This window comes from Entelurus aequoreus, linkage group LG19, assembly GCF_033978785.1.
Source record: "Entelurus aequoreus isolate RoL-2023_Sb linkage group LG19, RoL_Eaeq_v1.1, whole genome shotgun sequence".
In the NCBI taxonomy this organism is placed as follows: domain Eukaryota; kingdom Metazoa; phylum Chordata; class Actinopteri; order Syngnathiformes; family Syngnathidae; genus Entelurus; species Entelurus aequoreus.
Genome location: NC_084749.1, coordinates 33,779,609 through 33,791,856, shown reverse-complemented (window position 1 = coordinate 33,791,856; position 12,248 = coordinate 33,779,609). Strand labels below are relative to the sequence as shown.

The window sequence follows — 12,248 nt, the reverse complement described above, 5'->3', positions numbered from 1 at the left end:
CATAATTTTTTCTCACTGGCGCGTTGTTTGACAGCTCTTCTTCGTTGGTTGTCCTGCAATTTGATCGGATGAATGCTGTGGTACGAAAACAACGTGGATGTAATTTGAATGGCTGTTGTACTGAGAGCACACATGCTGATAGACACACACACGTACACAATGAACGATACGGAGCGCTCCTGAATCATTTTTTAATCTTTGGGTTTTGGAGAAAGTAGCAAGTCTTGTCAAGTCAAAAGGCTCAAGTCCAAGTGAAGTCACAAGTCATTGATGTTAAAGTCCAAGTCGTGTTGCAAGTCTCTTTACATTTTGTCAAGTCGAGTTTAAAGTCATCAAATTCATGACTCGAGTCTGACTCGAGTCCAAGTCACGTGACTCGAGTCCAAACCTCTGGTATTACGATAAAAGAATAACGACGTTGCTAACACGGATGTTTACTACAAATAATATTTGTTGAGATGTACCAGCGACGCAGTGTTGTTAACCTCAACATGTTAAATTTAAAACAGCAGTAAGTTATGTTTTGACATTTTCCCAAGGTATAATAAATGCTACGACCCACAGAATGTACTTTTCCGTAGTCAAGCAACACACAAGCTTATAATAGAGTAAGGAATTTTAATACAACAACATAGTATTCATTTAGACGAAAAAAAAACCCCAAAATAAAAGCATGCTGGAATGCATTGCGATTCAAATAAAAACATTATAGACCTCTTAATACATCACTCTGATATAGAATGTTTTCCATTTTGAATAAAAGAAACATTTTACCTGACGAGCTTCTCGCTTAAAACCTACAGTCTGTAGCTAAAATAGATTACAGTACTTCAATATAAAAATAGACTCTTTGTGGATGTACGTATTTGTCATTTAACTCAACTGCGGTTTTCAGATGGACGGTTGGGAGAGTCCACAGATCTACTTGGGTCCCTCAGTGGCACATCCGAGAGGTCATCTCTTTCTGTGTCACGCAAAAAAACACATACACAAATATTATGAGCTAATGCGGAAAAGGAAACACACGTAACCACCATAAAATACAGAAGAATAGACAAAATTAGAGTGTCCGCCCTGAGATCGGTAGGTTGGAGTTCAAATCCCAGCCGAGTCATACCAAAGACTATAAAAATGGGACCCATTACCTCCCTGCTTGGCACTCAGCATCAAGGGTTGGAATTGGGGGTTAAATCACCAAAATGATTCCCGGGCGCGGCGCCGCTGCTGCCCACTGCTCCCCACTGCTCCCCAAGGGGATGGGTCAAATGTAGAGGACAAATTTCACCACACCTAGTGTGTGTGTGACAATCATAGGTACTTTAACTTTAACTTTAAAAATAGATAAAGCTCATACAAAGATAAGTCTATTGAGTTTTTGCAAATCTATAAAAGCATACAATATTCTAACTATATACAAATGGAAAATCATTAATAAAGAATCTGAACAGGCTAACAGGTTTGACTGTAATGTCAACAATAATGTTTAATCTTATTATTGTTGAGCGTCATCATTTCCTAACTGAAATATTTTGACACATTACTTGATACATCTCCCATCATCCTCCAGTACAGCAGAATTAAAACACAACTAATTAATCCTCATTATTACAAGACCCTGGTAGGGCATAAACATGAGCCACCAACTGCAGGTCAATTTTAAACCTCAGGGGTAAGGATGGGTACCTTTCAAATTTTAAACGATATGGTACCAATTTCTCGGTGTTAATAAATGTTAATATGTTCATCTCACTTGTTTTATTTAGCATTTAACATTGAGCTATGCTTTCCAGTTGTTAGCTTGTTTTCTTACACTTCTGTGTCTCATGTACTGTATTACATAGTATACTTTGCATGCAGTTACAATTCCAAGATATTAGATGGCAGTAATGTATAGACTAGGGTAGGGATGGGCGATATGGCCTAAAATATAAATAAATATATGCATACTGTATATACACAAAAATAAACATGAATCAGGGCTCGAATTTAACCACGGCAAGTGCCGTCTTTGGCCGTAATGCCCAAAAAATTGACCAACATTTGCGGCAAGAACATGCCGTGACCGCCCTTGACGTTTTAGTTGTTAATGGACGAGGGATGTAAAAATAAACGGTATATTGATAATTTGCGATAAAATTCCCGACTGTTAGTAATACCGTTAAATTTTTTTATTACCGAAAAAAATTCATTTATTAATGCATTTTCGGCAACACAAAGTCAGTCGCATGCGCACTAGCGTCGTTTGGCTTGATAATCATGGTGGACCAACGACACCGACTTTGCTGCGGAGATTTCCCCTCGGAATAAACGGAGCCAAGCGCTTTGTTTAATGTCATTTTCCCTTGCTTCCCAGCGTGTGTTTAAGAGCACACTGCTGTGTTTAGATGGAGACAGGTGTGGACAATATTGGAGACCCTTGTCCCCACACTAAAAGTATACAGCGAAGGAGAAAACTATTTGATGTTTTGCAGCAGGCGATGTGTCGTGAACGTTGTCACAACTTGTTTATAAAATCTTTACTGTGTTGACTGGGATGTTCACTCCTTTATTTAACTGCAACCTGTATCAGTGTTCAAATAACATCAATACTAAATATAATGTTTATTAATACATAATTAATACATAATTTACGGTAATTAAAAATGTAAACGGCATTACTAACCGTCGGGAATTTCACAGCGGTTTATCATTATACCATTTACCGTTACATCCCTAGCTGAGAGCCATGCAGAGTGAGACCTCTTTCTCTTTGAAAACAAACACACACGGATATATCAGTTTATCGATGCCCGCAACGTATTTCGAATTCATTTTCATTTATTGTTAAGATTGATTGACTTATTGACTATCGGCCCAGGCCTAGTCACCATTAAAACATTTTCCAAGGAGCAAGTGGTGTTTGTTATTAGCGTACTGACTGCCTCCACTGCAGCACACACAAACTAACTGTTTCCTTAAACACTTTTAATTGGCAAAAAAGAAAGGATACAAGGCTAAACAATTCTGATTGGTTAACTGGTCTGGCACTCAAATGCCAGTGAAGGCGGAGAAGAAAATACTCAGTCTCTTGCGGTTATTTATCGCACTAACTAAAACCTCAATGTTGATTCAACGTCGATTAATTGTGCAGCCCTATTGTATATCGTCTAAATCGCACTACCCTAGACTACGGTGTGTTGCCAGGAAGTAGTCTACGCCATTAAGTTGAATTTGCCAGTCTTTTCTTTTGTTAAACCCTACAAATTGTTCATAATGTAAGCATTCTAATTATTGCACACCGGCTGTGTGATTGTAACATGCATCCTCGTCGTAGTTTTCATTAGAAAATTTGGAGGTGATGAAATCGCCATATAAATTCACTAATGCTAATCAGAAGCATGTCAATGGAAAATCCAATGTAAATTAGCATCGAGATAGCCCATTTTGAAAAATGGAGCCTTACTGTACTTTTAAACACCTTTTTCTTACTTTGTTGGCAAGGGATATTGTAAGATAATGGGCTTTAACCGGAATCGGTACCCAGTAGTAGACCGACTTCAGTCAGTGCCTATAAAAGGTACCAAATTCGGTACCCATCTCTGTTGCTATGTTACTTAGAAAATAAACAGCGTTTATATCTGTGCTCCAGATATAATAAACAAGGGAACACTCTCAATATTCCACGGCTGTGTGTGTGTGAGAGTCACATTTTTTGTCATGTGTCTTTTCAACTTACCAGAGGCTCCAGCTCTTTGTGGTCTGTCAGGTTGAACTCAGTAACAAAGTAATAGAAATGCTTGTAGCAGGTATTGACGTGAGCCTCGGCTCCCATCTGGCTCACTCGGTCAAAGTGGTGGATGTAGACGTGGACAAACACCCGGAACAGGCGGGACAAAATCTTCTTAGCCACCTGCATGAAGGTCTTAGGGAAAGGAGTACCTGGGGGTCAGACAGATGGGAAATGGGAGGAGACCAGGAGTCAATCCAAGTTGTAGGACCGGAGAATAGAATTAAAAATAACCATGTCAGCATATTTTATCGAGGATTTGTCTGTTACGACCGCGTTGTTTGTCCTTGCGTGCTAAAAAGAACCACATAGCATCAGGCCACACGCGGCTGGGAAACATGTGGTCCAAAAGAGGCTGCATGATTCATTCAGGACGGCCGTTTTCCTCTGACCCATCCAATAATATTTCTGGACTCTTTCCCAGCGGGCAAGAGTGTCAGGGACGTTTTTTTCCCTAATCACCGCCTGTTGTACATTGTGTGACCTACTTAATAAATCCTCTTCTACTGAGATCTGTTGTGATTCAGCTGCACGGCCACTACAATACACACTTGCAGAAATAGAGAATGAATAGAATGTCATGGCAACAGAGGAGAGAGACAGCAATGCAATGCATGTGGCCTTGCAGATTTATATTTAAAAAAAATCTCTGCATAAAAGAAATCTCTGCATCTGCATATCTTACCTTAACTTCTTTCTCCAATTTTGTGACATTTGTTTTGCCAACCTACTGCAAAATATATTATGGACATTCTCTATTATGAGGATTAAAGCCAACATTAGTCTGCAAAATATATTATGAACATTCTCTATTATGAGGATTAAAGCCAACATTAGTATTTAAAAAGGTTTTGTGTCCACAGATTACCACAAATAGCCTCCTAAACCAGTGATTCACAGTTATTGTGCCAGGACACATAAGTGTTCCGTGAGGGGTCATCAGGTGTGGCATGGTTAGGGGGTGTACCAGTCACATTTAAACCGAAACAGAAACAATTCCTTGTGCCTGGGAATCTATACCGGTAGTCAACTCAATCAATTTTTGGTACTTTTATGTGTGTTATTAAATGGCAACTGTTTGATAATAACATCAATTTTTTAAAGGGGATCTGCACTTTATTTTAGAATTTTGCCTATCGTTCTTCCCCAAACAAAACATCAAAACGCCTCAATTATCGTTTTATATACCTGATGCAAGTATATATGTAATGTAGTAACGAGCACATTTATAATAACATTTAATATTTATGTATTTTGATCATTTTAGGCTTACACGGCACATTAATTAAAAAAAATAAAAATCACGACATTGGCTTTTTTTTTTCTTCATCACTGATTATTACTATCTGCAGACTTTATGAGAGCCAACAAACATAATAAAACATCACTTACTGTACATGATCTGCTGTCATTAGGATACTGACTGCTGGGATGTTCATATATTCCCATTTAGATGAAAAATGTCACAAAGACACGAGGTGGGTGGGAATAAGTGCTTTTCATGTCGTTCTGACCAATTCCAGGTCCTAAATGGCTGTCAATGTGTACTAACCTGTCTGATTATACTCTCAGCCAACTACTTTTTAGGTGAAAAGCATGATTTCTGATGTTCCAAAAACTTACAGGGAGCAGGGAAGCGAGGAAACAGCAGACCACTTGATGATGTAAAAATAGTGACACACGGAAGTGATCACGTCACCGCTATAAATAGTTTGTCTGCGTTAGCGCTTATAATAACAATATCACTAATACTTGGTTAATATTCAAGTCACGAAATGGAAATGGAATACTGTTGGCCCTCTTTGAATGGTTTATCGTATTTTATGGGCGGAATAGTGGAGCTCCCATTGGCTTCGCTGTAGGCAGACTTTTATTTACACTTATTTAATATTTAGAATGCATTAAAAAAAAAATCCATCCATTGTCATGTCTTTCATATTGATTGGGAACGATAGGCAAAATTTCAAAAAAAGTGCAGTTCCCCTTTAATGTAACATATAAAATTAGCTAACTATGATACAAGTGCTGTCCAGGTATCATATTTGCAAGTAGACTTTACATGCAGTTGCAATTCCAAGACGTTAAATGGCAATAGTGTAAAGACTACAGTATTGCTTAGCTAGGAATTAGCCTTTGCCAAGACGCTATTTACTAATAGTAATAGTTGACTATTTACAGTGTATAGTGGTTAGCATGCCGGCTGCAGTCAGGAAATCAAGGATTCTTTTTTGGCATGTCTGTGGGGAAGTCAGCTGGAATAGGATCCATTTTACACGTGAACGTGTGTAGGTGAAGAGTAAGCACCCAATCTATTTGTGGCGGTCCACTTTGGCATGTCTGTGTGGAAGTCAGCTGGAATAGGATCCATTTTACACGTGAACGTGTGTAGGTGAACATTAAGCGCCCAATCTATTTGTGACGGTCCAATTTTTTTTAGCATGTTGCCACAAATGTACACTGGGAAACACTGCACTCAGCTAAGTGTATGGTGACAAGTCTCTTTTTGTCTCAAGTTCTACCAAGAGACGAGCCAATTGATCAGCTGCCGACCAGTATCGGACAATTTTTGTGAAAGTGTGTGATCGCCAATGCCTTTGAATGGCGATCACAAACGCAGATCCCCTTTGGGTGACAGTATTTTTAGTGCCCCCGCTGACAAGTAGATAGCAGCTAATTATGTATTTCCATACACAGTATGGAGCCGCCCGCCTAAGGTAATAATAAATAATCCCCTCTATTGCCGTAAATAAACTGTATTTATTAGTATTTGAAGGATTATAACTGGAGGACGAGACTACATGTTCCACCAGGACCAAGCCAGGAGCAGGCATGCTAAAAGCAAACTTAACCGCTGAACTTGCTTAAAAAAATCACCAAGAAATTGGCATTGTCAGTCAGTACACCATTTATGGGCGGATCCACCCATAAATCAGTGTTGATACCAAGGGTAGCATCAGTATATGATTGATTAAATAGATTTTTTTATTTTCTCAAAATGTTGTTTTTGTTTATGTTTACAAACACAGGGAATAGTTCCATTGACACAGGAGGACTGAGTGAAAAAAACCAAAGAATTTAAATGAGTAATACGTAGTAGTTTTTACTTTTGCTTAGTTATTGTGTACTATTGACTTTGTTTTGCTTAGAAAATGTATGTAATAAATAATAAGGAACCGGTTGAAATATTGTGTGGATATTGTTAAACTGTCAATAGCACTCACTATAAATAAATAAATAGACAAAGTTACAGTCAATACATATGTAATTGGTATTGGTATGGGTCGATCTCACTTGTGAATGATCGGTATCAGAAACCCTGTTAGGAACGGAACATCTCTGGTTTTACCCCAATAAAAGCAAAATGCTTAAAATCACCCCTTTGATGCTTAATGAATGTTTTATTGGCTAATTGTCCTGACAATATTGGTAGAGTTCTGTACCGTACAGAAAGAGTTTCAGCCCGAAAGCGATGTTTAACTTGCTATGTAAACATGACAACCCACAGCACATGAACAGAAACAATCTATGTGACCTAATTCTGCATGTTTCGACCATCTGCAGCTGGTCTGCACACTTACCGACATTGGTGGGAAAGATGTTCTCGTTGTTGATCTGTACCTCGATCCAGTCCATGAGCAGACTCATGTATTTGGGGGCCGCCAGCGCAGTCGGCCTCTTGTACTTGTGCTCGTCCTGCCAGCGATATTCGTACTTGGGCCCGCCGGACATCACCGGGCAGGTCTTGTCGGTGCAGGAGTCACTGATGGTGCCGTAGATGAGGTTGATGCGGTTGAAGAAGTCGACAACGTGGACAGCCACCCAGTCGTTGAGGTCCTCCCCGTGGGGCAGCTGCACGGCCTGCTTCAGGTCCAAACCGGCGTTCAGAGAGGCCTGGGCCTTTTTGTGCAGGTCAAAGCGCTGTGTGCCAGGCTCAAATTTGCGCTTGGGCCGGAATGTCCTGTCTTTATTGAAGACTTGTTTCAGTGCCATGGACATGGTTGCACGATAGGTCTGGCAGGCAAAGGATTGTGGGCACAACCTGTGCAATTATTATGGCCTTAATTGTAGTCGTTGGGAATCTGAAGAGGGGAAAGAGAAAAGATGAGGATTGTTTGCCAAACATATTCAACTAAATCGTTTTGGGGGCCACATTTACAGAAAACTAAGGACCAAGACTAAGGCAGCTGAACTTCTCCCTTTCCTATTCCTCTTATTTTGTATATTCAACATCCTTTACAAAAGATATTTGATATTGTTCTATTTATTTTGTCGGAATTACTGGAGCGCTCTGCTGTTTTGAAGGACCTTCTGCAAAAATGCTAGTGAAATGACAGCACTTTAATGTTTTTTGAACTGAACTCACGGGTCACCAGTTGAATAGCCGAAATGATAAAAAGGAGAGGACCTATAATTGAACCTTGAGCGACACCACTAGTATAACTAAAGAAGATGAACACATGACTGCATCAGAAGTAAACTACAACAAAAAACTTTTGTTAAATATATCACATTACGACAAAAACAATTGTAATCCGCAAAAATGAGAGGACTTTAATATCTGAAGTAAAAAAACTACAACAAAAAACTTTTGTTAAATATATCACATTACGACAAAAAAAATGTGTAATCGGCAAAAAGGAGAGGACTTTAAAGGGGTGCCTTGAGAAACGCCTCAGTTGTGTAAATAACAATTGTGGCCCCCACAAGGTTAAAATGTCACTGCAAGGATCTGTTTATAGTGGTTTAAGTTCCTCTATACTACAAGAGCACTAGTGTTTTTAGGAATTTGCTGCAAAAATATTTCAACTACCAAGTTTCGAACTGAACTCGTAGGGCCGGTACGGTGTAATTCCCGGGCCGTTGAATAACCTTACCATACACAGACGATAATTAATTGCCTGCCTGACACAGTGCGTCAATCTTCTTGCTATTATTAAACATAAGTCTGCAGAATAGGCCGGTGTTCTGAAAAAATGTGCTACGTCATAAAATATGCAACCAGTTGCATAATCGTAGCATAAATAACGGCCAGATTTGGCTTAATTTTTCAGAAAATGTCCGAAATAGGTCCTGGAACACGTGCTTTTGTAGTTTTTATTATTATTCATATATGGGCTTGGCAAAATACTTGATTGTTGGCATTCGTTCTGTTACCATATTAGGTTTGTCAAGGTTTATACCGTTTTAGTTTTAGTTTGTTTCCCAGTATGTAAAAAAATGCTGACCTTAACTAAAATATATAGTTTTTTACCTTAATTGCTGGTTTTTTTTGTTCGTTAATGCGCATGCGTGCGCATGCTCAGTAGCGTTGGGTAGCTTTTTTTTTAAGGTCAGAACACCGGGAAATAATAATTACACAACATCAATATCAGTGTCCTACTTTTGGCACGGCAAGAGCTTAATCTAACATGCATAAATGTAAATAAGTTTGTTTCAGATATTAAAAAACGAGTTTAAAACAATACTGCACCGCATTGTTCGTGCTCAAACGTTAAAAAAAGTGAATAGTAAACAGGGGAACTCGCATTTATGACGTTTACCACAATGACTCATTTCCTATTTCAAGTACTAATCCGCCGTGATACGAAAGAATGCTCGGAATGACAATAAAACCCAGCCAAGCCTCCTTTCGACGTTTTGAAACTCAAACCAAAGCTCACATTTGATGAATGCTTTTTTTTAATCTCAGATAACAATTCTCATGTTTCCAACATGAAAGCAGGAGATTAAACTGTACCAACTTTGTGTGACGCTGCTGCTTCGCTAACCTGGTTGGACTTGTTGCTTCAGAAAACACCCACAAATTCGAATTAATTAGGACAAATGTATTTCTTTTCAACCAATGTATTAAGACACACCGTCGGCTGACATCAATCGGTATATCAAAGGTGGGTTTTAGAATATGGCGAAATAGCCGCGCTGAAAGCTACTTTTGGCCAAACTTACTTGTTCCGCCTTCCTCTTCCGCCAACGTCCTTCGATATATTTTGTCGAAAGTTCCCAGCGATCGATTGGCGACGTTATGTCGATAATGTAGAAAAACTGAAATATGTACTCGTACAACTATTCATGCTGCAAATGTACTGTTTAATCCACAAACATGACAGTTTAGTAAAGCTGACGTCAGACTCCGCCCATTCAAGGCTTTGTAATGGCTAGAAGCTAAGGGAAGGCGCTTTGAACTTCCGGTGATGACTAACAAAATAAAGGACTCAAAGCCTTTGCTTCGCGTAGCTCCAAGCAAAAAAGGGAGTTATTTGCTTACATATCAGATATCAATTGGCTGTCCGATAAAACAATATGTAATATCAGATGTATTTATAACCTGCATAAGTGTAATACTGATAATGTATGAGGGCGGAGGGTTAATATGAAACGTGTTTTAATTTGTACTAAAAAGATAAATTGTTCAATAATTTATACATAATTCATATATTTTTGTGCAAAACAGCAAATTTATTATAATTAAGAGATACATGTACATATATTCCTGACACTGTGGGATCTGAGCTGAGGATGGCTTGTGCAGCCCTTTGAGACATTTGGGATTAAGGGCTATATAAGTAAAGTGCATATCATAAAGTGTCATAAAAAATTAGCTAAGAGAGATCGACATTGGCGACTTTTCCAGGGTGTACCCCGCCTTCCGCCCGAATGCAGCTGAGATAGGCTCCAGGACCCCCCGCGACCTCGAAAGGGACAAGCGGTAGAAAATGGATGGATTGATGGATGACTTCGCTTTCCCCAGCATGAAATGAAGAACGTTAGCGTGAAAGACAGTATTGACAAGAAGAAGCAGATGATATTTATTAAGAGTAAAAAAATCATCAAAGAAATGACCGAGCGTACAAAAGAGAGTAAAATGTACAAACCGTTAATCAAAATAAAATGTAAGATCTTGTCTGACGTTAGCATCACTGTAAAAAAAAATTAAGATTTCACAGCATTTAGCAGTGTCTTTTCACTGTAAAATACTGTAATCAAAATGTACTGTAACACTACAATAGCTGACTAAAAATTACAGTACCCTTATATTTCACAGCAATGAACGATTAACTGTTATTTCACTGGAAAATAACACTATATTATCACATAATATCACTGTAATCATAGTCCTCTGTAATATCACAACAATTTACTGGAAATTCAAACTGATTTGTCTCTTCAGGGGTTCCGTAGATGCACCCTTGTACAGTTTGTGGCAGTATGCTGTTTAAATGAGAGCGCATGTAACATTAAAGCGTTATTGTAATTGACTGTAAAATCCCAGTGTTGCTGTTGCAGTAAGTGGCTGTGTAGATATTCCACAGTAGATTACAGTGAAAGTAATGCAATTATTAGCCAGTTTTTGCTGTGAATTTACAATGAACATTATTAACAGTGTTAGGTTCGAAACAAAAAAAAGTCTCCAACAGCTGCGCCTTCCCTGGAGTATCCGCAGGCCTACCTCACACTTTAAAACCTGCGGATTTAGCACATTTACAAGACACTAACATACAGACATTGCTATTTTATGGAGACAAGCAACATTTATTCAGTTTAGAAAAAAACATGTTTTTTGAGCTCCTTTTATGACAGACCATGCACAAAGTCACTTCTTACAGTGTATCGGAAGAAATACTCGCAGTACACACTAAGATATCACACAGTAAAGATGTATCGTATTTAGCCGACTGATGTTACGCATGCTTCCTTATCGTCACTGAAGCCTGTACAGCTGTATGGCTGCTTGAGTTCAGGCTGGGCAGTGTGCACGGCTCATAAATAGTTCTTTGTTTTGCTTGTTTAATGACCAGCTGAATGGATACATTGTACAGCCATGGGACAGAATGTGCCTTGTTGTTTTTTTTTATGTCGGCTTCGTCGGATCAGCGGCAGAGGCAAATCCTTCTGGTTTAACCTTGTTTGATATGGAATAATGGTAAGATCTCATGGACTCCTCCACCTTCTTGAAGTCGGGGCGCTCCTCATGTCTGGAGAGAGAAGACAGAAGCATCTAAAAACAGGGGTGTCAAACTCATTTTAGCCACATGTAGGAAAATCTATTCCCAAGGGGGCCGGACTGGAAAAATCATGGTATGATGACTTAAAAATAAAGACAACTTCAGATTGGGTTTTTTTTGTTGTTGTTTAAAAATAGAACAAGCACACTTACATGTTGCGGTTATTACAAACCCCGTTTCCATATGAGTTGGGAAATTGTGTTAGATGTAAATATAAAGGGAATACAATGATTTGCAAATCCTTTTCAACCCATATTCAGTTGAATGCACTACAAGGACAAGATATTTGATGTTCAAACTCATAAACTTTATTTTTTTTTTGCAAATAATAATTAACTTAGAATTTCATGGCTGCAACACGTGCCAAAATAGTTGGGAAAGGGCATGTTCACCACTGTGATACATGGCCTTTCCTTTTAACAACACTCAGTAAACGTTTGGGAACTGAGGAGACACGTTTTTTAAGCTTCTCAGGTGGA

At 38.8% G+C, this 12,248-nt stretch overlaps 2 protein-coding genes across 3 annotated transcripts in view; both read right to left on the bottom strand.

The window, feature by feature from the left end:
• Positions 1–598: 598 nt before the first annotated feature.
• mob3a (MOB kinase activator 3A) lies at positions 599–9,922 on the bottom strand. Of its 2 annotated transcripts, none has more exons than XM_062028365.1 (4): positions 9,713–9,922; positions 7,345–7,845; positions 3,716–3,918; positions 599–964 (listed from the first exon to the last, which is right to left on the bottom strand). In XM_062028365.1, the coding sequence occupies exons 2-4, from the start codon at positions 7,760–7,762 to the stop codon at positions 935–937; spliced, it is 651 nt and encodes a 216-aa protein (XP_061884349.1). In that variant the 5' UTR covers positions 7,763–7,845; positions 9,713–9,922; the 3' UTR covers positions 599–934. The 2 variants fall into 2 exon arrangements, with proteins under 2 accessions (XP_061884349.1, XP_061884350.1); XM_062028366.1 differs by lacking the exon at positions 9,713–9,922 and adding an exon at positions 9,535–9,667.
• A 687-nt stretch (positions 9,923–10,609) lies between these two features.
• Positions 10,610–12,248, bottom strand: part of LOC133634906 (tyrosine-protein kinase ZAP-70) — a 37,703-nt gene continuing 36,064 nt past the window's right edge. The window contains exon 13 of the mRNA XM_062027562.1: positions 10,610–11,739. Within this exon, the coding sequence (XP_061883546.1) occupies positions 11,616–11,739 (124 nt within the window). The 3' untranslated portion in view covers positions 10,610–11,615. The remainder of the gene's footprint in view (positions 11,740–12,248) is intronic.

Coding starts and splice junctions, on each gene's coding strand:
- mob3a (XM_062028365.1), bottom strand. CDS start 7,762: ATGTCCATGGCACTGAAACAAGTCTTCAATAAAGACAGGACATTCCGG. Junction 3,919..7,344: donor CATCTTTCCCACCAATGTCG/GTAAGTGTGCAG, acceptor TCTGACCCCCAG/GTACTCCTTTCCCTAAGACC. Junction 965..3,715: donor ACAAAGAGCTGGAGCCTCTG/GTAAGTTGAAAA, acceptor TGCGTGACACAG/AAAGAGATGACCTCTCGGAT.